The sequence below is a fragment of the Charadrius vociferus genome, unplaced genomic scaffold (genome assembly GCF_000708025.1).
Source record: "Charadrius vociferus isolate BGI_N301 unplaced genomic scaffold, ASM70802v2 scaffold684, whole genome shotgun sequence".
Lineage (NCBI taxonomy): Eukaryota > Metazoa > Chordata > Aves > Charadriiformes > Charadriidae > Charadrius > Charadrius vociferus.
The window spans coordinates 334,170-359,061 of NW_009648144.1; the positions used below are offsets into that span (position 1 = coordinate 334,170).

The 24,892-nt window shown below is 37.9% G+C and overlaps 1 protein-coding gene across 2 annotated transcripts in view; it reads right to left on the reverse strand.

Moving 5' to 3' along the window:
- Nucleotides 1-24,331, reverse strand: part of MAPK10 (mitogen-activated protein kinase 10) — an 85,583-nt gene extending 61,252 nt beyond the window's left edge. For both annotated transcript variants that reach the window (XM_009883937.1, XM_009883936.1), the window contains exons 1-2: nt 24,266-24,331; nt 16,043-16,212 (exon numbers count right to left, since the gene is read on the reverse strand). In XM_009883937.1, the coding sequence (XP_009882239.1) occupies nt 16,043-16,212; nt 24,266-24,331 (236 nt within the window). The remainder of the gene's footprint in view (nt 1-16,042; nt 16,213-24,265) is intronic.
- Between the last annotated feature and the right edge of the window lie 561 nt (nt 24,332-24,892).

Sequence of the window (24,892 nt, forward strand, 5' to 3'; positions counted from 1 at the left end):
CTCATTCTAGTCAGATTTACAAAACCTCAGATCATCGTTTATCACTGATATTGTCTGTGAGTTCAGACTGTAATGATCAATGAGCAATGCTCTGTTATCATACACTTGAAGAACCAGCCGTTTATCTTTATGCCTATTTCAAAAAGCAAAGAAAAACCTTCTAGTTTCATGTCAAATTTCTATTTCAATAGACACTTACCAAGTAAACATTTAAAATTATTATTTCCATACAGGAATAACTCTTATAGTCAACAATAACTTAACATTTGTCACTTCCATTATATTCGACCCCAGAATAGACTGCCAAAACCAGAGAAAACATATCATTTTTAAACTGACTCTTAGAGATGGGTTCCTAGGATAACAAATGGCAATTTCTGATAGTTTCAAGATTTTTCAGATGGGGCAGACATATCCTTTTCAAGATGCTCATCCTTTCTCAAGCCACTACTTCATTAAAGTACTATTATTAGTTCTCAGATGACGGAATGGAAGCCCGAAACAGGAAGGGAAGCTCCCAGCCTCCAGCCTCCTGGGGCAGACTGTGAAATGGAGACTCTCGGTAATCTCAGCAAACAGCTTTCTATATTAAGAAAGTCTGCTCACTGAATGTTGTAGAAGTCCAAGGGACTCTAAATGTTCCTCTGACTTATTACTACATATATATATAGTATAACAAATATAGTATTAAAATCCTTCTGAAAAGCTACTTAATATTACACCCACTTTCTAACATGACAAACTTCCGTCATCTTCGCCTTCCTCCAGAAAGACTGCAGCTGCAACTCTGTTTATTATGATCACTGCTATTTATATCTGCATTACTTGATCCTTCTAAGTAGGGTAGTTTTGCCACTCACATTAGCGTTTTGCCTTATTTCCTTCATTCCAGCACAGCAAGAGGGAAGAAAGCTGAAACCGATCTTGTTAAACAAAGCACTGATCTGTGTATTTGAAATACCCTGGTTATTTAGTGCTGAGATCTGCCTCAGTGGAGAGAATTGGTAACGTTGACAATCACGTTTAGCAAGGACACTAATGATAGTTCATCCTAAACAATCACCACTGACACATGAGCAGAACACATTCTATATACACACACAGGTACACATTTAAATGTATATACACATATAGATAAAAAGAAAAGCATAGATGAATGTATATATAAATCCTTTTCACAGTAATTTCTCTGATTTCAAACTCCCTGCCCTTGGTTTCAAGATAACTAGCACTACTGCACTTTCTGAAGAAGTCATTTTGAGGAATGACAGTAGCCAAATCTTTTTTTTTTTTTCTGTATCAAGCAAAATTTCTGTAAAAGTGGTTTATGAAACTTTAACCATAAAATATTTTAAGTGCTTTTTCTTCTCTCTACTTAAGGTCCCATTTCAGGCAAGCACTCTAACAAAAAAGAGTGAAAAATTTATTTTGCCTTAAGCAAATTTTAAAGTGTATTCTGGTAGGGTTTTTATGTTTTTTGTTTGTTTGCTTTTTATGTTGACCTTACTTATTTGTCCAAATTTTAGAGTTAGATTAGACCTTGTCATTTTTACCTTTTTTTTCCTCCTTTTGACATGTAACTTTCGAGTTTCTAGAGGCAGACATTAATACATTTCTATTTACAAACAGTGCATATTCCTCTCTTCAATAACTACTTTTAAACAGAAAAAAAAATCATTATTTTTAGAGTGAAAGCTTCTCTCCAGAAAGTATCTTTAAAAACAGTGAACGTTTTCCTTGAAAACGGTGTAAAAGAAAAGAATTCCATACATGCACCAACATGCAGAAACAGCCTCTCCCTAACAGTACAAGTCAAAGGCCACTGTAATGAACAAGAGGGTTTCAGTGTTCTTAGGTTTGGAACCAAGCCTGTGTGCTGAAAACCCAGAAAATTGCCAATATGACCCTAATGAAGAGTTGCAGACCTGTTGTCAGGAATAGCTACTCTGCACTTCCAGATCATGTCTTATTTCTCCTCAAAATGCAGAGAAATTCAGTGGCCTCTGAGACACTCTTCAGAGCTGATGCTTAAAGAGACAAATATAGTTTCATAACTGCTGCACTTTTCCTGTTACTGTATACAGTTCCAGCTATTTGTTTTGATTTCCCATCAGCTCACAGCTTCTTGCAATCAGCTGGTAACAGTTGGATTAGGAAATACAATCAAGCTGCCTCCCCAACTGCAACCCATCATTTACTTTCTTACTATCACCATGGATGTTTCACAGAATGAATAAATCAGTCTCCAAGACCTTCCGTGAGCTTCCTCATCATGGCAGAGATTGCTGATTGAGCTCAAAATGTTCCTTCCTGCACTGCATGGGGCAGCAAAGACTGTGCGTGATGAAGTGCAGCAAAGGAGTCAAACACAGGCATCCTGCCACAGCAAATATTTGCCAACAAAGTGCTCCAGCTGGTGCCCTTTGGAGCCCCTTCACATGCCAAGATGACAGGAAACCTAAGCACCAAAGATAAAATGCAAGGTCAAAGTAAGCTGTCACCTCAGTGCATTTAATGGCAGCAGATCCCCTCTTTGGGCCTCTGGAAACGTTGCAGCCAAAGCAAGGTAACTCACTGCCAAATATTCAACATGTGATCTCTTATCCTGTGTTGGAATGAGGTAATGTTGAGAGAGGACAGAAGGGCTTGAATTGTTTGGGATTATCATCCTACTCCTTGAAAGAAAGTTCAACATTGTTGTCAAGCTCATATAATGAATTCTATAGCACTTAAACTTCAAAGATGCACCATTAAAAATGGATGATTTTAAGACAAAAGTTCAAAATGTGTGGCTCTATTTTACATTTCAGTGTTTAACCAGGAAAGACAGTTTTTTTCAAAGAAAACTCTTAGAGAATCACGCCCACCATTCAGTGTGCAAATGCTTTCATATATTTAATAAATTTATGGCAGGCAAAAATCCAGTTAAAACCAGAAAAGACATGTCTTGCTCTCTGCTTGTACAATATTCTTCCTTTAGTGTACTGCACTAGAAAATGCTTGCTTTCAAACTCTGCATCTAAGACTTGTGATTCTGATACTGAAATAAAGTCCTCTGAAAATGAAGAACTTTATTGTCCAATTCATGTTATGGATTTTACATTTAGATATTAAATATCATAGAACAGAGAAGAGCATATGTGGCACATTTTGACTAAAAAACGTCTATGTCTCCTGTATCATTTCATTATAGTGTCACTGAAATTATTACTGTAGCATTTTAATACATTTTTTTCACTTCACTACAACATACTTATTTTATTTCCCACTTCGCAAAATACAGCTCTCTAAAGGCCCTGGTTAAATGGAAACATGTTTTAGTTGAGCTACATTTTTTTCAGAAATCAGACCAAAGCTCTCTGGTTATCCATACATTAAACAAGAAAAGGTGATATAAAGAGTTCTATGCCCATTTCTGTGTAAAAATGTATGGAAATGACAAAAAAAAAAGAAATAAGAACTGCTGCTCACATGTCCAGTCGTAACTGTGCTTGTTGAAATGGGAGCAAAATAGACAAATCTTCACCACAGCTAGAAGAAAGTACCAAGTACTTGAACAGGAATCTTTTCCAGAGTCAGATCTGTGACAGTGTATGCCTAGATATTTATGGTCTCAAAGAGCTTGTTCAGAGATCCAAATGCACTCAGGCTTATTCTTAAAAAAGCAAACACAAAGTCCAAGCCCACAACTCATCCAGTCCCTTTACTGTCATGCATAAAGGATTAGAATAGTATAATTTTCGTATCCATGACATCTGCAGTCCAATTTTAAATCCATATTACCCATTCTGTTTAAAGTACTACTGTTATTTCCTGATATGTCAAAGCCAAGCAGCCCTTTCCAGCAAAGATAAACTGGAAAGCACAATGAATTTTTATTTCTAAGGGCTACTAGATTTGAAAACTTTGCTGTGAAATCTATTTTACAATTCAGTCATGCTGAGAGAGCTCTGATCTGCCAAACTTTCAGACGTGTTCTGAAGGAAGATGATCGAGCCATCATACATAAAACAATGTAAAAGAAATTGCACAGAAAAAAAAAGCTGGAATGATTATTTTTAGTAAACATATTTACAATAGAAGTTCACTCAACATCTGTTACTGGTGGCTCCAAGTGTCCTATATTATAATTTTACCGATTATACTGCTGGGTAAAACTGTAAAACAACAAAATAATTCACTATGTGGCAAAAGAAGCTACACACTTGGAGAACTGCTGGGAAAAAGAGGAATCACAGGCTCGAATCTATTAAGAAAAAGGAGGGTCTGCAGTATAATTTGCCCTCAATTACTTGCTGACAAATTCTTCTGTTACTAGGTTGAACCTGCTCTGCTGATACCTTCTTTTAAAACAATTACACACATTAAAGTATCAAATTTTTTCAAGTTAATAAAGTTCCACCAAAACCTCTAGCAGTTCTTAAAGGTGACCATCCTCTCCAGCTCCACCACCACCACAAACCACAAGCCTGTGTTTACAGAAGCTCCACACCTTGCACAGACTAAAATCTCTTGAATGAGCTGACAATTTAGATGTCTAAAGTTATTTTTAAGGTTGTTTTTAGCTCAAGTTGCAAAAAAATATCTCTGAGACGCTCTCATCCGCAGCTTGAACCTCAATTTAGTTATCTTTCTAATTACATGAGCTGGTGATGGCCTAACAAGAACCATTTTGGAATCCACTGATCAGTTCCGTATACTGATGCAAGGTAAATTCTTTTTCCCATAGCCATTCTCACTCACAAAGACAGTGCAGGGATATGGTAGGAAAGGCAATGTGGAAACAGCTATACTGTTCACACATTGCCTGGCATGCCTCTCATAATGGGTGCCATTTTAGTTTGCCTGGTAACTAAAATATTCACAAGGATGCTGAATATAATGAATGTTTATTTACTTATCATCTGTACTTATCAAAGTACATACTTATCAAAGGAGGTGATTCTGTCCCTCTACTCCACCTCTCTGGGTGACACCCTACCTGGAGTACTGCATTCAGCTCTGGAGTCCCCAACATAAGAAGGACATGGACCTGCTGGAGTGCAGCCAGAAGAGGGCCACAAGGATGATCCGATGGCACCTCTCCTATGAGGAGAGGCTGAAAGAGTTGGGGCTGTTCAGCCTGGAGAAGAGAAAGTGCCTGGGAGATCGTATTGCGACCTTCCAGTACCTAAAGGGGCCCTACAGGAGACCTGGGGAAGGACATTTTACTAGGGCGTGTAGTGATAGGATGAGGGGGAATGGCTTTAAACTGGGAGAGAGCAGGTTTAGATTAAACATTAGGAAGAAATTTTTCACTTTGAGGGTGGTGAGGCACTGGAACAGGTTGCCTAGAGAAGTTGTTGAGGCCCCATCCCTGGAGGTGTCCAAGGCCAGACTGGACATGGCCTTGGGCAACCTGGTCTAGTGGGAGGTGTCCCTGCCTATGGCAGGGGGGTTGGAACTCAATGATCTTTAAGGTCCCTTCCAACCTAAACCATTCTATGATTCTATGTATATACTCTACTAATTCTTTATACTTGGCTCTGAGAGTGACTCGGTTATAGGATCCTTTTCTGAATAGAACTGTAAACCCAGTACTTTCCGGTTCTGCATATCTCTTGTCACTAATTCACTATACAGTCTGCTAGCTGACAATAACTTTTGTTAACTGCCAGCCTAGGAAATTCAACCTGGTCAGTGAAAGAACCCAAGGTATTTTTCATTCTGTTTTAAAAGGGCTTGAGGCCAAAATGCTTTCCTTTTGTGTGTGACATGTAAGAGATGACAATCTCATGGTTTCTAAAGTATGCTACACTACTCACTCTTCTTATGCTCAAGCCTTTACTGAAGCCAGAGCAAGGTAAAAATCTGAAAAATGGATCAGAGCTGTGGGTGCCTATCAATATTCAGTGGCAGAAAATACATGGGCAAAGGCAGTTAAAGCATGATTTGTAGTTAGACCGTATTGAGTAAATGTTTGCCCAGCATTTGGAGAATGGGTATAAGACACTGAATCTGGCAGAGAGATCTCCCATTCAGTGCTCTGAAATGTCAGCAGGGTATATAAACTTTGGACAGTTTTCCAGTTCTGTTAAGCATCAAAGCAGCAAAGCCAGAAAAAGTCCGGTTTCCTCATTTAACAGTAATTTACAAGACTAGGGAAATATGGACACCGAGGTAGAGTCTGTGCACCTGGCAGAAGTTGAGTACCTAGCACATTCAAACTGTCAGTCACATGATAAATCTGTTATTTTTGGATCTACTAACTGAAATAGAAAACATCTACTAACTTCCATAGCCACCTCACAGTCATAGTTTAAAAGACTTGCTGGCTTGCCTGGCAAACAGAACAAAATCTGTCAGTTTGTAGAAAAAGAAACATTATTTCACAACCTTTCTTGCTGCATTTCTCAAATGATTAAAAATCAAAATTCAACCAAACACTAAAAATATATTGTCAGAAAGTCATCATCTGATAGGTGATAATTATGGAAGGAAAAAAAAGTCAATGTTAACCCTAAAAGGCTACTCAAATTCTAGTTTCCCAAAACTAATCCTGCAATCTCTTCAAGGCTGTTCTAAGCAGACAGAAACAGAAGATCGGAGATGCCAAAATGTCAGTGCTGTTCTGGGAAGGAAGGAAGCCAATGCTGCTGCATATGTCACCTTTACCATCCCAGCCAAAGGGCCAGTCCACAGCCTGCTCCTATGCTGCCACTAACTCAACCAACCCAGCTTGCTCAAATTCATTCAGCACTCTCTTGTCCAACTGGGGTAATTCTGTATCTACAATCTCTCATACTAAGGGATATCTCTGAAAGAGGTAAGATGCTAGCAGGTAAAATGGATGGTTTGTAAGGATGCAAAATGTTTTACCTGCTGTATAACAAGTCAAAATGACTTTGTTCAACAGGAACAAAATTTAAAATTGCTTAGGTTTTTGGGTTGCCTTGTTACACCAGAAATTTCAAGATATAGATGCTCTGACACAATTTTAAAACCAGATTCTTGTTTGAATTAGAAACTCTACCCCCTTCTGTCACTCATGGTGAATTAGTGACCCCAGAGCTACAAAATTTATTTCTAGTTTGTTAATGGGCACCAACCAATTTTGGATGGAAAAGTTTAACACCATGAATCCAGAAAAGAATAAAAGCCAAAAAAAAAAATCCAAAACAATCCTTGATGTCCTGTTTGCCACTTGCTTTCACTGCTGCCTTTGAGTCTTCCTCCTTTCTGCTTCCTTTCCTAACTGCCTCTTTCTTTATCGCCACTGGCTCATTCTGGTGAGTTTTCCCACTCATGTCATGCCAGATGTCTCACATTTTTCACAAACTTCACCTAGGCTTCACACACAATCTCTTGTTTCACATTGACTTTTTATTTTGCACAATTTCTGTTTTGGGGTTGTTTTTTTTTTCTTTTGGCTGTCACTGTTTTTTATGATTGTCTAAGGACAGCAGGTCTTGGGACAAGGGACAACTTTTTGCTTTCTGCACACCACTGTGAAAATCAGTAGACCATATTCATATCAGAGAATAAATACCAAGAATACGTGCTGACAAAGAAAATTGAATTATCTATCTGAGCTGCATTTCCATCCAGACTGGCTCTAGTTTTTCTATTTCAGGTTCCATTGCTTTTTTGTTTTGACACCTGCCCTTTTATTTGGACGCTTTCTCGTATAGCCCTACCTCTCTGGTTCCATATGGTCACAGCTATTCTGCTATCACAGGAGAAACTCCTTGTCCCTAAGAGGGAACAGAAGTGTTTAGTGCAATTGCTCTCATGTTAAACACATGATAATCAGTGATGACAATGCAACAGTCTTCACTTTAGTGGTGACAGGATTCCAAGTGAATGAAATAAAAGGATAAGTCTGAACTCAGTTAAGGGATATCTCAATGCACTAACAGTACTTAATTCCAAACAGGATTTCCTCCTCAAACTGAAATTTGTCTGTGGCTGAATTCCAGGCAGACAACCTGACACAACAGGAGAAGCAAAGAGAGTCTTGAAAAAAACCTGTCTGATATGTCAAAGCGCACGAGTGAGATAGAACAAATGTGAAAAAAGGGAGATCTGGCAGTGACCAAAAGGAAGTTTTTGATGGGGTAGGAGCAGATATATTACTGCCTGATAGCGAAAAGTATACATTAAATTGAGTTTTTAACCAGCCAATACAGAAAGAGCTTAAGTTACACAAATATCAATTACTTCTCTTCAGCCACAGAATTTACAAACAGCTGATAATTTTTTTAATGCCTCTAACAGGATCATAGATGCTTATCCAGTCATGGCTATTAACAAACCTGCTCTATACCTAAGAGTTGCACTGATCCGACTGAAAATCCTGTGTGTCAATGCTCTCAGATGAGCTTGACAGTGCTGTACTGTAGTTCACGTACAGTTAGTTACAGTACTGCACAGTACTGTAGTTTATGACCAAGTAAAGTGAGTATTGCTGTCAGGGATCACAAGAACAGGTTGTGCAGAGATAGCTTCTGCACCAACTTATTTACATTTTTTTTCATAAACTTGCAGAGAGAAAATTTGGAATAGATTTTGCCTGCTTAACTACTGTAGTCATGGAAACTATGCAGGTCTTTAAGGGGAAAAGAAGAAAGAAGGGCAGAGTCAGAAATATAGGCAGTCTGAGTATTTGAGAGACAGACAACCTGATCTCTTTGCCAGGAGAGCATGCTGTGCCATGTTTTGTTACATATAGTTTGTGATTACCAGAACCTAAATTACATTTTAGATTTCTGTGTAATATCAAAGGGAAGTGAAACACAAGAAGACAAACATGAAATATCCATGGTGACTTCCTGCCTACCAGAAATCTCTGCAGTTAGGCAGAAAAAGGACATTACAAAAAAAGAAAAAAGATAAATCTTTTTCATAAAGTAATCACATCAGACCTTTAAAAAAAAGGTACAACAATAATTCTTGCTCAAACATTACATCTCACGTATACCTGTCACATAAAAATGGGCCTTCATCCTGCCTCTGATGCCTTCATGAATTGCTACTGGATATATACCTTTTTTTTTTGCTCCTTTCCCACTTATATTACATATTAGTAGTTTGACATGTGGCAGCTGTTCCCTATGATCCTAATGGGACATCCAAGCTAAGTTCGTTGTTGAGTCATTCGCAAGAGCATTGCAAGACATTGCCTCCTCCTCTCACCCCATATCCAAACAAACTGTCTCCGAATATGTGTTACTATGCAAATTCTAATAACATCACCTAAGAAACACAAATCTGACCAATTTAGATAAGCACCTTCACTCAATATTCTGGAGCTTAAATCCACAGAGATACTCAGTCTTTGCTGTTCCCACTGTGAGTCTCTCAGCGCCTTAAAATTCCTGTGCTGGTCATCCAGATTCCAAATACAATTGGGAAACTTGCTATCTTTCTGAAGAATGAAGGCATAGATATATCAGAACAACAAACCAGAATGTGCTGCTCTAGATGCACATCAGATGGTGATCAATGGGTAACTGAATACATGCAATTAATTTTTTGGCATTTCAGAGCAATGACATGCTAGAAAATCCAAAGAATACTAAATGTGAATGTAAATTGTGAATGTTGCAGAAAAATCCTGCAATGCATAAATGAATGAGTGAGGCTTGAAGCTTGCTATGAGTTTACTTACAGTAAACAATAGTTTAAACCACTTGTTCTCAGGAGAAAAAAAAATAAAACTCATCAGGTGTTGCCATTGTATGAGATGATATTACCGCTGGGAAACATCAAATAATTTGTTTAAATTGACATGCTCATTTTACTAATAGTACAGTAATACTTCACAGTACAAACATTACTCTTGCACAAAACCCTTGTAAAACTCTGTAAAGGTTGTCTTCAAAAACCTCCTCAGGAGTGGAGTATGAAAGCACATCAGCAAAGCACGCAACAGCATGAGAAAGAGAACACAAGCTGAACTAATAGATACAATTTGGAGAATCTTTAACAGAACACGATAAATCTGCAGTGCCAACCAACAGAATGTTAAGCACAAAAAGTCTGCGAGATATGACTGTGTAACTGAAATGGAAGTAACTGAACTCATGGCATACGCTCGGTACTGATTTACAGGAAAGACTGGGATTGACAAAATTAACACCGCCACTCACTTCAGAGCCACTGAAATTCTAGGCATATCTGGATACATGGTTCACATCATTTTTCCTCTGAATGACATGTATTCTTTGTTCTCTTCTTTTGAGGAAAATCAGTAATCTATCCCGCAGTGAGCATACCTCTGAACTTCGATTGAACTATGCCAGTTTATACAAGTGGAAATGTTGGCTTCTGTCAAGGAATATGGTATTTCAATTCAGTGGCACAAAGAAACCAAAACAATACTACTGGGATAGCAGGGTCATGATGGAGAAATATATTGATCTCTCAAGAACTTTAATACATGACACCCAGCTAAACCATACAAATAAGGTTGTGCATTAACTGTAAGACACTGAGATGTCCACTATTCTCTGTCTCTTTTTCACTGCACTGTAGCAAAAGCATGGAATATTCTTCTCCTTTGGTCAGTGTAGGCTCAGAATTGATTATGCTCAGAAGTGTCAGCTCCTCTTTTCTATGGCTTTTACCATTATTCCCATTGGAATATCGCTTTAGAACGTTATAGTCAGATGAGGAGTCAATTGTGCTAAACAAAACCAGAACTGAAGGATAATCATCATTAACAGAGTTCAGGTCTTTTTACAAACTCGAGATCTGAACATCTTCATCATTTACAGGTACATTCCACACAGACAGTAGTCATATTAAATGAAAATCTATTTTTAAGTTTTTCCATTGATTGGCGATGTTCGTATCTTCAGAGATGTCCACCAGAGCTCTATGGGATGGAAGAGGTTTCCCTATAATAATTGCCTTAGTATATATAATACATGAATATACAGAGAATTAGAGGAAGTTTTATCCAAGTCCATCTTAACAAATCTTCCATTACCAGTATCACGACACAACAGAACACTTCCCTATTCCAATTCCAAGAACATCAACAAACCTTCATAGTGGACATCTTGTAGTGGACAGTATCAGTTGCATTCCTCCTCCAGCCTTTGAACACTATGGGACGTGGTTGAACCACCACCCCTGGAGGTATTTAAAGGACATGTAGATGTGACGCTTAGGGACATGGTTTAGGGGCTGACTTGGTAGTGTTAGGCTAACAGTTGTCTCAAGTGTCTTTTCCAACATAAATGATTCTATAACTCTGTCCTCATGCTTTGACCCATACAATAGAAGAGATATTATACCCAGATTCACAATATGCTGATTTAAAAGAAGTCTGCACTCCGTAAGGTTGAACCACCAAATTACAATTAAATCAGCAAAAGAGAACCTACAGTAACCTTAGGCAATATGGCAAGCTATCGGTTGACTTGCTGACTCTACCTGTTACAGAGAACAGAAAGACACTCTGCAGTCTCCTTCATATTCAGGCTCAAAGGTATAATCAAATTACTAATTCCAAGAAAAAAACCCCACAACAAATTGCCCAATTTACTACTTCAAGAATATATTTATAGTCTCCTCTACATATGCAGATGAGATATCTTCATAAATTTATAATGTGTTCATGAAAAGCTACTAGGGCTCTTCAAAATTATACTCAAACCATCATTCCTGCTCCCGTACTCCACCCTCCCTAAACATTACTCCAAGACACAAAAACTTGAATAAACTAGATAGCGTAAAGCACTTCCCAGCTAACACTCCGCAGGTCCAGCTTGACATGTCATTAGCCCACATCCCGACATCATACAGCATGAAAGCCTGCCTTCACTCTTCAGAAAAAAACAAGATAAACATCCAGGATTTCAGCTGAAAGACGTCATAGACTCATCTATTCACCCAGACAGCTTTGTCTTCAAAACTAACATTTTCTCCTGATAATACACACAGGTATAGGCACCAATGTGGTCATAAACCAGGCCAAATGTCTTCATAAGCTGCTTCTAAGATTTTAATTACTTGTATCCTCAAGCCTGTAAGTGATATCTTCACTTGCCTGCCACGGAAAACTAAACTTCACCTTTGCTTCCATCATAAATTCAAAAACTATCACAGCCCCTTCAAATTGCTTTTGAAATATTTCTAGACATCACAGGCAGTATCAAAAATATCACAGGCAACATAAAAAATGATAGCTTGCAAACCACAGCAGAAAACCTACAGATCAATTGCCTTGCTTCCAGGCAAAAAGCATTAATTTAAAACACAAAGAAACACCCACTCCAACATCAGCATATTTCTGTTGATTTTATGGAACATGAGAATTCCTCTCCCTCCACCCTCATCTAAACCACCCATACACGCAGGCTGTAAGTGACCTGTCTGTCTGTCTCCCCCTTGTAAAATAAGGTAGTTGCCAACTCCCTTCTAACACTGCAGAGGGGTATCAACTACCTCTTCTTTCAGTGGTTTAAGTGGCATATATCTAATGCCAGAAAACTGTTCTCAACTCCTTATACCTTTGATGTTTTCTGTTTCTATCACAGACTTCAAAATCTACTTGTGTGGTTGAAAGCCTGCTTAGTTTTTACAAGTACAGCTTGGTCTAATAAACTACAAGCTCTGTTTCAGCTATGTCCCATTGTCATTATGCCCATAACAACATGAAAACTTTATGCAAACACACCCTGTATTGTCTTTCTCACAGATGTCAGTATGATGAGCAAACATCCTACGCTTGCATTAAGAGTAGTTTTTGCAGATTGAAAAGGAACTTCCCTGCTCAAGAGACTTCAAGCAGCTTGCTTTCTTCCTGCTGGCAAAAGTAATTTTGTGAACATAGTTAACAAAAATCCCGCTGAAAGCTTCCACAATTAATTTCTGAAGATGCTGAATGCACTATCTACCGCCAATACTACTTTCTCACTGAGTTTATAATTATTTCACGTGGGCATAATGAGAATTGTAACTAACACTCACACCATATGGCTTTCTCTTTCACATAATTTAATAAATTATCATCCCCTGAAGACCTTAGTATCTTTACTTTAATGCTTCCATGGCAAGATAATTATTTTGTCTTTGGTGTAATTTTCAGAATAATCAAGTGAAGTCAAGTCCCAACTTCTTTTATAACCACATTCCCTGCTTCCCGTGCCTGCTTCTGTTCCATGACATGAATTATTTTCCACTGAAATGCTCATGATTATGTTGACATCAATTTGTAGACTTGTATGAGAAAGATTTCATTACTCTGTGGCTTTGCCTAGGAACCCTGAACACCAGGTTCCAGAGCAGCCTGAAAAACATCATCTCTCCTCCAACTCCCTCTGCCTCTACAGTTACCTCTTGGGCTGCAGACAGCTTGCCTGTCCAAGTATATCTAGCAAGGTGCTACGGCAGCCAGCATGCTGGGCATGTGGGGTCCCACATCCCAGAGGGAAGCTGTTGCTAGCAGGTGGAGTTCAGTCCTGAAGTTAGTGCTGAGGCTGTCCTTGGAATGGCATACCTTGCACCTGATCAGTGCTGAGAGATTTGATTTCACATTATTGAAAAATCTATTATTAAATAGTCCCTTTTTTATCAAGATGTGGGACTTACAGTTGCGTGGCCAAGTACTAAACAAAGCAGAAAAGTCATCAGTTCTGCTCTTCCAGCCTTGAGAAGACAGCATGGACTCCACTTGCCAAACTACAAAAATTTAGACTAGTCAAGAAGCAGGCCACTGGCTGCAACTCCTGTCCGCAGCTCAGTCCTGAAAGGGTAGTTAGCATTTACTAATAACACTCTACCTTTATCACTCCACAAAACCAGATATCTCTATGCATTAAAGCTGCCTCCAGTAGCTGGGTAGCCCATCACTCCAGACAGACAACAGGTAGTGTCCTTTTACCTATAATTATCCAGAAAAAAAATCCAAAAATAGTGCATGCTATGAGAAGTCTGAGCCTAAAGCCCTCTGAGCTATCCTACCTGTGTCTGCCATTGGTAGAGGGAACAATCAGAAATCACCCATTCAGCTCCTCCACTTCTGCTAATTCTGGCACTAAGAGACAGAATTGCATCACAGATCTGTTACACTTCTTGAACAACAAGTCATTAAGTATAAACAGAGCCACTGGATCTAAAAGAAACTATGACCTGTTTTTTTCCCACTGTTTTCATAGAGGGACTACTCATAGCTGATCTTTGCAAAAGAGCAAGATGAGCAGGGCAAAATACTTTCCCCACCAGAGCTGGCAGACCTCCACAAATAGGCACTTTTCCAGTATATTTTTTCCCCTAAAATAATCTGCTTTTTCTAGATGTAACCCTATATCCATCAAAATACCTATAGATTCTAAGTAGTGTAAGTTTCTACTTACTATGCAAACTTTTTATTACTATGTAATTATTATTATTATACAAGTAGAAACTTACACAACTGAATATTTTTTTTATCATGTATTGTCTTCCCTTAGCTAAAATATATATCTTTATCTCACATTTTTTTTCATGAATTTATCACTTCACCAATAGTTCTTCATGTTTCACTCATAGTTTATTAATGTATTTCTGGTAAATTATGGCTCATGACAGGTAGATTGCAATGTAACACAGACTAAGCAAAAACGCTCATTGTACTCCCCATCTGTCATGTAATACTTCTACATCTGTATCATCAAACTGTGAAAGACCTTTTATGGCCTCTTCATGATGCTCAGCCATTTCAGGAGATTTGTGTCAACTTTCACTTGAACTTAACTTGCTATCTCATTTGATTTTCTTTCCTAAGGCATTCTTAATTTTTGCCTGTCAACTATATGAAAGACAAATTCACAGGATGTTATGGATTTTATTTAGCTTAACTTTTATGGTTTTTTGCTGCTCACAATTGATCATTACAGCAATTCAGTTGCAGAGACAAACCAAATCTGTTTTTTCTCTAAAACTAATACAGGATAGTAAGTAGGAAGAAAAAACCATCTGTTGCTATATATGGAAGTGGACAAATAGTGCAAAATGAACATTAATAGTACTTAACACAAAGTATGTTTCTTTCCCAAAGCTGATTTTAAACTAACTTTTAGCCATTTTGTGCTTAAGATATGAGATAAACTACTTGATCATTTAGATCAATCTTTGGACTTGTGTGGACTTAAAGTACTGGAAGTCACAGACTGAAACCTAAGGATGTGTTGCTATTTGCTTTTACACTGCCAATTATAGAGCCAATGCCAATGATCCATGGAAGCCCGCGTGCCCCCAGATTAAAAGAACCTCTTGCTTTACCATTGCCTCCAACTCTAAGGTAACGCACACCACCTCAAAGTCGGAAAAGAGCAGTAATAAAGATGACAGATGGAATTAGACTTCATCTCTATCAAGTTATAGCTAAAAGATTGTGTTAGCTACCCTACTGCCTTGTAATTAAACAGGTAACAAATGCCTGCACAGAGACATTTAAATACAAGACACTGAAATTTAAGAGCCATCTCAAAAAAATGCAGAGGCAAAAGCCAACCAGTATATCTTAACTTTTGAACATAATAATTTCAAATTCCATAAGCCTTTTATATTATTTAGGAGAGCTACTGAATTTGTGTCTTTTGTTCACATTATTCACATCATTGCAACGTCTCCTTTAAGAAATAAAGGCAGCATTAGCAGTAACCTCGATTTGAAAGGCTTCCATTCTGAATACTTGAGAATGCTATGGGATGTGACAAGTTTCTATATTGCTCTCAGTGACTTTTACAGTACAAAGACTAAAATTACAGGGTTTACTCGGAATATTATTTGCACTGCCTCTGGAAATAGTGCCACAATTGTCAATTATGGTAAGATCTTTCTCCCACTTTCTTGCTAGTTACATTTTGCTATGTGGAGAAACAAACCTAGTACTATACTTCTCATCAGCGGGAGAATTTATTAGCAAACCACTAGGCTCCTTCTGCCTCAGTATGTCCATTGCCTCACTGTTATTTTTGCAATTTTTGACAATGTCTGTGGCTAGCAAACTGTGAAGAAATGCAAAAGGCAAATCCTATTTAAAAGCATAAGAGAAACTGCTGATACTTACCAAACTATTCCCTGAGCCCCAGAGCCAATAGGTTTCAAGTTCTGGTAGCGTTTGAGAACTGTGAAGGTCGAGTCACCTACTTCCACGCTGTAGAACTGGTTGTCAACTTTGCTTTTGCTCATGTTGTAATGTTTGGCAATATATGACACATCCACTTGTTTCCCAAATCCCTGTTGTACAGAAGAAGGGAAGGGGAGAGAGAGTGGAAAAAAGCATAGAAACCAAGGCTGGTAAAACATCAGAATACTGACAAAACACAGTCAGCTTAATTTTCCAGTATAAATTCTTGTAATTTTAGGCTCATTGTCACAGATCTACACGAATACTCAAATACTCTGAAAGACTGTATCAAACCCTCTTTCACCCAGGAAGTAACCATAAAAACCCACTGATTAAAGAAAGCTAGTGAATTCTCCAGCTGATGTTTGTGACACAGTTACTCTCAACTACTGGTCTCTGCTTGCCGTTACTGCTGCTTCATGACTACTGGCTTATGTATACATGTTGATTCTGCCCTCATTTGTATTGCAATAAATACCTTATTTTAACACGAGAAGACTTACATGAGCCTAGAAGTGCGTCAAGAGACACAGGAATTAGGCTTTTCATTGTTGGTCAAATAGAGCAAACAAGTCTATTCACATGAGCGCTAATGCTTTCCCTGAGCATATGATAAAGGCCTTGAGAACCTTTTAACAGGAGTGGCAAAAGAAACAGTGGTTTGTGAGATGAACTGTGACCTGACATGGCTCTGTATCATGAAGAGTATTCAATAGCTCAGGAGATCTTCCCAAGTTCTGGGTTCCTAAGGGTAGAAGATAGATTGGATAATTGGGCCAACATCAATGGTATGAATTTCAACAAGGGCAAGTGCCAGGTCCTGCACTTGGGCCACAATAACCCCATGCAGCGCTACAGGCTTGGGGAAGTGTGGCTGGAAAGCTGCCTGGCAGAAAGACACCTGGGGGTTTTAATTGACAAGCAGCTGAATATGAGCTGGCAGTGTGCCCAGGTGGCCAAGAAAGCCAACGGCATCCCGGCTTGTATTAGAAATAGTGTGGCCAGCAGAAGCAGGGAGGTGATTGTGCCCCTGTACTCAGCACTGGTGAGGCCACACCTCGAGTATTGTGTCCAGTTTTGGGCACCTCAATACAAGAGAGATATCGAGGTTCTGGAGCGAGTGCAGAGGAGGGCAACGAAGCTGGTGAAGGGCCTAGCAAACAAATCATATGAAGAGCAGTTGAAGGAGCTGGGACTGTTTAGTTTGAGGAGGAGGAGGCTGAGGGGAGACCTCATCACTCTCTACAACTATTTGAAAGGACACTGTAGAGAGGTTGGTGCTGGTCTCTTCTCACAGGTAATTAATGACAGAACAAGAGGGAATGGCTTCAAGCTCCAACAGGGTAGATTTAGACTGAACATTAGGAAAGAATTTTTCACAGAAAGAGTGGTCGGGCATTGGAATAGGCTGCCCAGGGAGGTGGTTGAGTCACCATCCCTGGATGTGTTTAAGAAACGTTTAGATGTGCTGTTGGGGGATATGATGTAGGGGAGAACTTTGTAGAGTAGTAGATGGTTGGACTCGATGATCCTGAGGGTCTCTTCCAACCTAGACAATTCTATGATTCTAAGACTTGGTCTCGTGACCTGACAAATACATTAGTCCTAAGCAAAGGCGAATTTTCATGACACAAAGACAAATTACTATGAACTTGTTATGCTTGCACTGAAGCTAGCACTGCAGAGCCATAACCTCACCCAAATTTGTAGAATTACTATGCAGAAAGTTACATTATCACCATTTTATGACAACTAGTGAGCTCAGTTCCCTGAAGACTACAGAGCAAAGTATATAATAATTTAAGATAAAAATCAGAATTTAGTGTTTGTAATTCAGGATTCTATACTATGTGATGCTGAGCACAGGATGCAAAAGTTCACCATATTACAACAGATTGGTCCTCAAATAACTGACAATTCACTTACGAAAGTCAAGATTTTTCCAAATGCCTTCTATAAGGAGAAGCAAAAACCAAACATGCCTCCGCCTCTCTCTGTCTGTGCATTTATTTTCAGTGCTTGCAAATGCAGCTTCTCAATGTTCTTATTTGCTTTATTATAAATTGCTTTCCCCAAAAAACCTGAATAATCAACCGTGTTATGTGACTATGACTACTGAGTTGAATTTTGATGAAGTGGGGAAAAATATAAAGTCAATTTGGAGAATATTATTTTTTTAATTTAAAAGGACATTATTTCATTGTTCCACAAAGCTGGTCATTAAAAACAGATAACAGACCTTGCCGAGAACATGGATTCTCAGGTTTGCCTTAGGACAATTAATATTCTTTTTCTGTTCATTATCTCACTGGAAGGCTCATTGTCACTGGACAGCATATGTTAATCCTAACCACAGCTCATTTAGAGACTTTGAAACATTTTAATAAACATAGCTGTTCATTCAAACAAAACCTCATTTCAGAAGAACAATTAGAAACATTACATTTACTTGCTAAATAGACACCGAGCAAGGCTTCCCCCAAACACAGAAAGTGAGAGATTTATGGACACTGACACAGTGCTAAATTCAAGCTTACAGAGAGGGAAATGACTCCAAAAGAGGTTTAAATATTTCTCATCTGAAGAAAGAGAGTGCATCTGATTTGCACTGTGTAGCCTTAGTCTTAAAACTCCTTCCTTTATGTGAAGAGAGATGCATAAATTTGGCAAGCTCAGCTGTTCATACCAGACCTAGAATTAAGAGGCTTTATTTTAATAATATGCTCCTGATAGACAGGAAATAATCACAGCTCCCTCTGGCTAGACAAACACACTTGCAGCATGTTTTTTTCTGATGTCATTACGAGAACAATGCAGATGATATTCAACATTAACACCAAGTGTCAGCATAAAAATTGCATTCCTTAGTGAGCCTGACTTGTAGCCAGCTCCTCTGGAAATACAGATACAGTGACTTCTTTAAACAAGCCAGATGACTCTGTAGTAGCCAACTGACCCTAGAAACAACTCAATTGTTGAACTTTTCACTACATTTGCTTTGCTCACTCTATTTTAAAACAGATCTTATTAGATGGAGTACAATATTCATAAGTACTGGTTGGTTTGGGGAGGGTGAGGATGTGTTTTTTTTTAAACACACTGTACTATTTCTCTTCTAACTGAGATACCAAAAACCCAGCAGCTTCAGAACTGGCTCTTACCTAGTTCTGACTACACAAGAAGCATCAGGATTGCCTTCTCTTTTCTTTTCATTGATATGTACTCAAAACACATATTCTTCACTTATTCTGCACATTTTCACTGAGCTTTAACTACTTTTAATTGCTTCTTTCTTACAGGCACAATTTTTTTTGTAGTTCATTTGTAACTGTGGTATCATGTGTTGCTCAGAAGTCACTGTCACCCAAAGGTGTCTGCTTCATTCCAGGCCAAACTTCTAAGAGATGAGCAATACGCAGGTATCTGCACAACAAAACTACCAGTTTAAAATGATTCCGCACTCCCTTGATGCCTGAAGAATTCAACACTGCCACACAGGTAACATCCAACCCTGGCCGTCATACCAAAGAAGGATGAGAAGACTGATGAAGAAACACCGAAAGAAAAGATTCCTACAGAGTGAGGCTTCTTTACAGACAGGAACTTCATCAGTGATCCAAATGAAAAACACAGCCAAAAATACAAGAAAGAAAGATTTAAGAGTACGTGAGAAAGCTACGGTAAAGATGTCTGGAAACATCTTATTCAGGCACAGCTCCAGAGATGGGAAGCTAGCAAAGACACACTGTGGAATTGTATCCAAGACAGAGCAAAGAGATGGCAGCAGCCACATCTAACTCGCAGGAGAAATGAGAAGAGAAGAAATATTGCAGTTGGTATTAATCAGTTTGTTCTGTGGCCCTAGATTTGAAAAAGAATCAATAACAAGGGAAGAAGCAAGATACAATTAAGATTAGGAAAGAGAAATGGGATCACCAAAAGTTGCCCAAAACATTGCAACATTAAGAAATGAAAAATACACTCAATTTATCAACAGTAGTGAAGGGAACATAGAAGCACAGTGTGTTAAGAGCATAGGAGACCCAAGATTGGATTAACAGCTCCTCTTTATTTATTGCATATATTGATAATATATATTTCAAATGGCTTACACTTCTCAGGAAACTGGAATTACACTGAAATACTGGGTACTGTTTAAGAAGCTTTCTTCTAAGTACACAAGCAGAGGAGCAAGAAGACTGACTACACGGAATGTTATGCCCCGATGCACATCATGGCTTCCTTTAAAAAGAAGGGTGAAGAAAAGGTATGTAACACCAGTATTCAAAAAATTACATTTCTCAATACAATTATATAATCACAGTATGTGCTGTGAAGATGCTAATTGCTGATGAAATGATTCTCCTTTGATAATATTATTCTCCTTTTATAAGACTATAAGGAGCTGAATAATTTAATCACACCTTTTGTTAGAAATAGACAGCTCTTGATACTATAAAGTACCAGTTTAGTCCCAGAAATCTAAGATTCAGTTCACTGTTCGTCAATGGCTTATGAATACCAATTAATTTTCTGTTGGATAGAGGGCATTATTATAGGTCCTATGCAGTTTAGAAAACTTGAAAATTAGGACAGGCTATACATGTCTTGACATTGACAAAAAAAATGAAATTGGAAAACTACATGAAGGTAAACATGGATAGGGCATTCAGTATCCTTTAGACATTGTTAGCTGTTATTCAGCACTTAAACTTTAATGTCCTGTTCTACTCAGAATATACTACTATGCATTACACTGTACTTCAATAAGAACGTGTAGGGTCCTACAGACAACCTGTTTGTGATACCAGCCTTACAAAAGTCTAATGAAATTCTGTAAGTCTAAAAAAAAAAATCTTCTTGTCCTACCTTTCTATTACAACAGAAAAGCAGATGTCCTTTTCCTCACTCATAAAAAAAGATAGCTGTTTCAGAACATGATTTGGCTGGAAATGTACAGTAATGCCAGACTTAGGTATTTTTATACTGCAAATGGGGGGTGGAAAAAAGGCATATTTACCCCAGTCATGCTACCGAGTACTTCTCAGGAAGTGCTTTTCTTTTTTCCTTAAGTTGGAAATCCTTAAGATTCTGTTCCTGCAAAAATGCTGAATTAGCATTTCATCACATAAAACTAGTATACTCAAAGACATAAGCTCTGTGTCAAGAGGAACATCGTATAATTAGGTATATGTCACTTCCTTTCATAGCACAAAAATCTATGCCTTTTAGGCCGTGAGAGACAAATAGCCACAAAATATTTGTTACAAGAAAAATATGTCCACAGTACTAACAATCATTGGAGTACTCTTCAATATTCTACCTTTATAAAAGACACCTCAGCACAACTCTGTATTTTGTGGAAAGTCTGCAGTGATGCACAAATTCAAATGGGAGAAGGACTTCTGTTCTACGTGGTAAACATGAGTCACAAAATTGCAATAGTCCATTGGACAAATTGTATATTCTAGTACACCATCACTAGAGGCTCTCATTTTAACTTGTCAGCAGGGCAGTACCAAACTATACCGCACTGACTTTTTCTGATATCAGTTGCATGCTTACATAGTAGAAATAATTTTTGCATTTCTTGAACAACATGAAAAAATTATTGAGTTGAATTATGTTCACTGGAAACTATACTTTTGTGGTCTCTTGTCTAGATGCTGCTGGGATCCTTGTTGGTTGTAGACACCTCAAGATTTGAGTGGCAGTATTTACCTCTTGCTGGTGATAACCATTCTGCTGTCATCATCTCTTGTTAACAGTAGTTCCTGAACCTCTTAGATTTACTGATTCAGCAGATAGAAGTTTCCCAAAAGTACAAACGTACTTTACACTTAGAGCAGAAGAACTACCAGTAAGTCACAAGGCATTTGATTTCCACATCATCATTATGAATGAACATGGAATATTACTACCTGGAGGCTGTTGAACAGTCTCTAAATGAAGATCTGGATGTTTGCACCAAGTATTACCAGGATACAGATATAACCCACATCCCACCCCATCCAATACAAATAAACAGCATTCATGACACCTAAGATCTTAAAGCAACAAAACACTTAATTTAGAGACTGTTCTCACACTTAATGCTGACTATGTGTATAACTGTTATTTGGATAAGGGCCTATCTTTACGAAGAGAATAAACTAACGTGAAGTCTGAACCAGGCTCTCCTGAGGAGAATAAATCTGAAGATCTGAAGACCCTGAAAAGGTATTTGTGTGATAAGTGCTTGAAGTACAGAATCTCGTTTCCTGCAATGTCAGGATATGTATTGTATGTATTTATGGTATGACTCCTCTTTGGGTACCTGCTGTAGATGTTAAACATGAATAGGTTTTATTCAGCAACAAAAATTCATCCAAAACGTGGTTGATTTAATCATACATGCTTTAACAACAATGTTGTAAACACGTTTGGTTCTGTATGTGCCTCTGAATACTTTTTATTAAGTTAGGGTAACAGCAAAGGAATAATTACAGTGGCATGTTTCCACTAAATCAAGAACCCTGAGTGCAGTGACAGAAAGCCTTGATTATACATGGTCACGCACTGATTGACGCCAAGACTTAAAGAGGCACTGAACATAAAAGGAAGTGATTAAGAGTACCTTTCCTCTGCAGGCATAAAACAGAAATGCTTCTGTACAGGTCTGCTTTGGTGTAAGTAAAAGGGAGAGGAAAGTTGGCAAGCAGAGCTATGCAAAAAACTCTATTCTGCACAGTGAAAGTAGCTTTTTCATCAATAATGTCATTTTCAAACAACCAGAGGAAATACCCTTTTCTGCAATTTTTGCAAAATGTTTTGACTTTTTTTTTGCAAGCGAACTCTGTCAAAAAATTACAAAAATGCTATGTTTGACAAAATCTCAAAACCAGTGGAAGAATTAAACCAGTTAGATAAACATATGCACATGAAGAACAGGAAACAAAAAAAGACAGAGAAGACAGTTAAACAGATTATCAAACTGAATAGCTGAGATTCATCCTAGAGCTGATGATTTACTAAGTACAGAGCCAACCTTCTGAGCAGAACAAATATTCAGTAATCCTGACTTAAAAAACCAAAACAAACCTCCCAATACCTGTCACGGTTTTATGTTAAATGTGCACATATAAGCAACAGCCCTTTCTTTTCTAGAATTGTAGTTTCACTTACTTGGACCCCATAAGTAATACAAAGGGGAAAAAAACCTAGTGTTTACCATAATTCCATTTCTAAGAATGCAGCTTTGTTCTCATCCCTCAAAAAATGAAGGAAATCCCTAATGTCCTGTCAGCTAGTTAGATTACTGGTGTCCCATCTCACCAAAAAAACCTATGAAGACACAGAATTCAAACATAAAATGCTGTTTAGAAGTGAGCAAAAAAGTCATCTTTCATTCATGATGGAAAAACACACACACAGATTTTTGATTCATATATATATATATATGTTAACTAACATAATATAAACAAGAGAACCAAAAATTGAACAAATCAGTACGCTTTTTTCTTCATGTCACAAAGTTTCAGCCTTGTAGACTTCCAAGCACTGTGACAAAACAATTTCAAGGGTAGTTTAGAAATACAGAATTGGCTCAGTCTCATGACTCCAGAACCCACATAGCATGTGGTGTTCAACTAGAGACAAGACAAACTCCACAACTTACTTTACCCTCTCCACTTCTAGTAAAGGTAGACCGAGGGACAGAAAATTGTAGTCACAGACTACAATGTAAAAGGCTCTGTCTCACAAAATCAAAGGCTAAGATAAAATAGTTTTAATTTGCATATTTTTGTGAAAGCATCTGTGTATGTACAGTTATGTTATTTGATTCGTCATTAAGTTTACTGGAAGTACAGCCAACATTTTTTCCTGTTTGCAAACTCCACTATTCTTTTTACCTAAAAAAAGTCTCAGAATATTAGCTGACATTTAAGCAAAACAAAATCAAAATCATTAATAGCAAAATAAAAAAAAAACCTTCAAAATAAATAGAAAAGTAATTTTTGTGATGCATCCTTCTATTTTTTATATTTACTCTCATTCTCATAACCAGTTACTCGCAGTAAGCTGCTGAAATTCACTTCTATTTTTTCTTTTATTATGGCATGAACTGCAAAAATGAAGTACAAGTATATACTGTACCTTGTTTTACCTGTAAGGAACACACACCTGACAAAAGGCAATTTTCACATCCAGAGTAGGTTCACCACAATAATACAAGAAATGGCGGCTCATAAATACCTGCAATTAAAGAAAAGTAAATATAGAAATTTTGTACGTCTGATGATGTGCAAGTACAATACAGATCGACATTAAGATTATAAAACCAACCTGAGTTGCTACCCAGCTCACGAACAACAGAAATCAATTAGAACATTGACCTCAAAGTAGCCTCTAATTTCTTTCTGGTGCTCATCAAGATTACGGCCTCAAATATGACTTGGTTACTTCTGCAAAATTTTACAGTAACCGATGCCATCGCCTCAAAGTTTATCATGTCACTTGTATATTCCTACATCAACAAATGTGGGAATGGGAGACAGTTATTAATATGGGGAGGAAAACAAAAAAAGTCCTAAGTTGACAATTATTAGGAAAGTTACAGAAATGGAAAGGCTAATTACGTCACCGTATAAATTCATGGCACAACCACTTTATGAATATTACATGTAGTTCTGGTTCTCATCTTAGCATCTTACAACTAGAAAAGTTGCAGAAAATAGCGGTAAGAAGGGTCCAAAGCACATACAGATTCTTTACATGAAACAACTGCACAGACAGATGATTTTTTTTTTA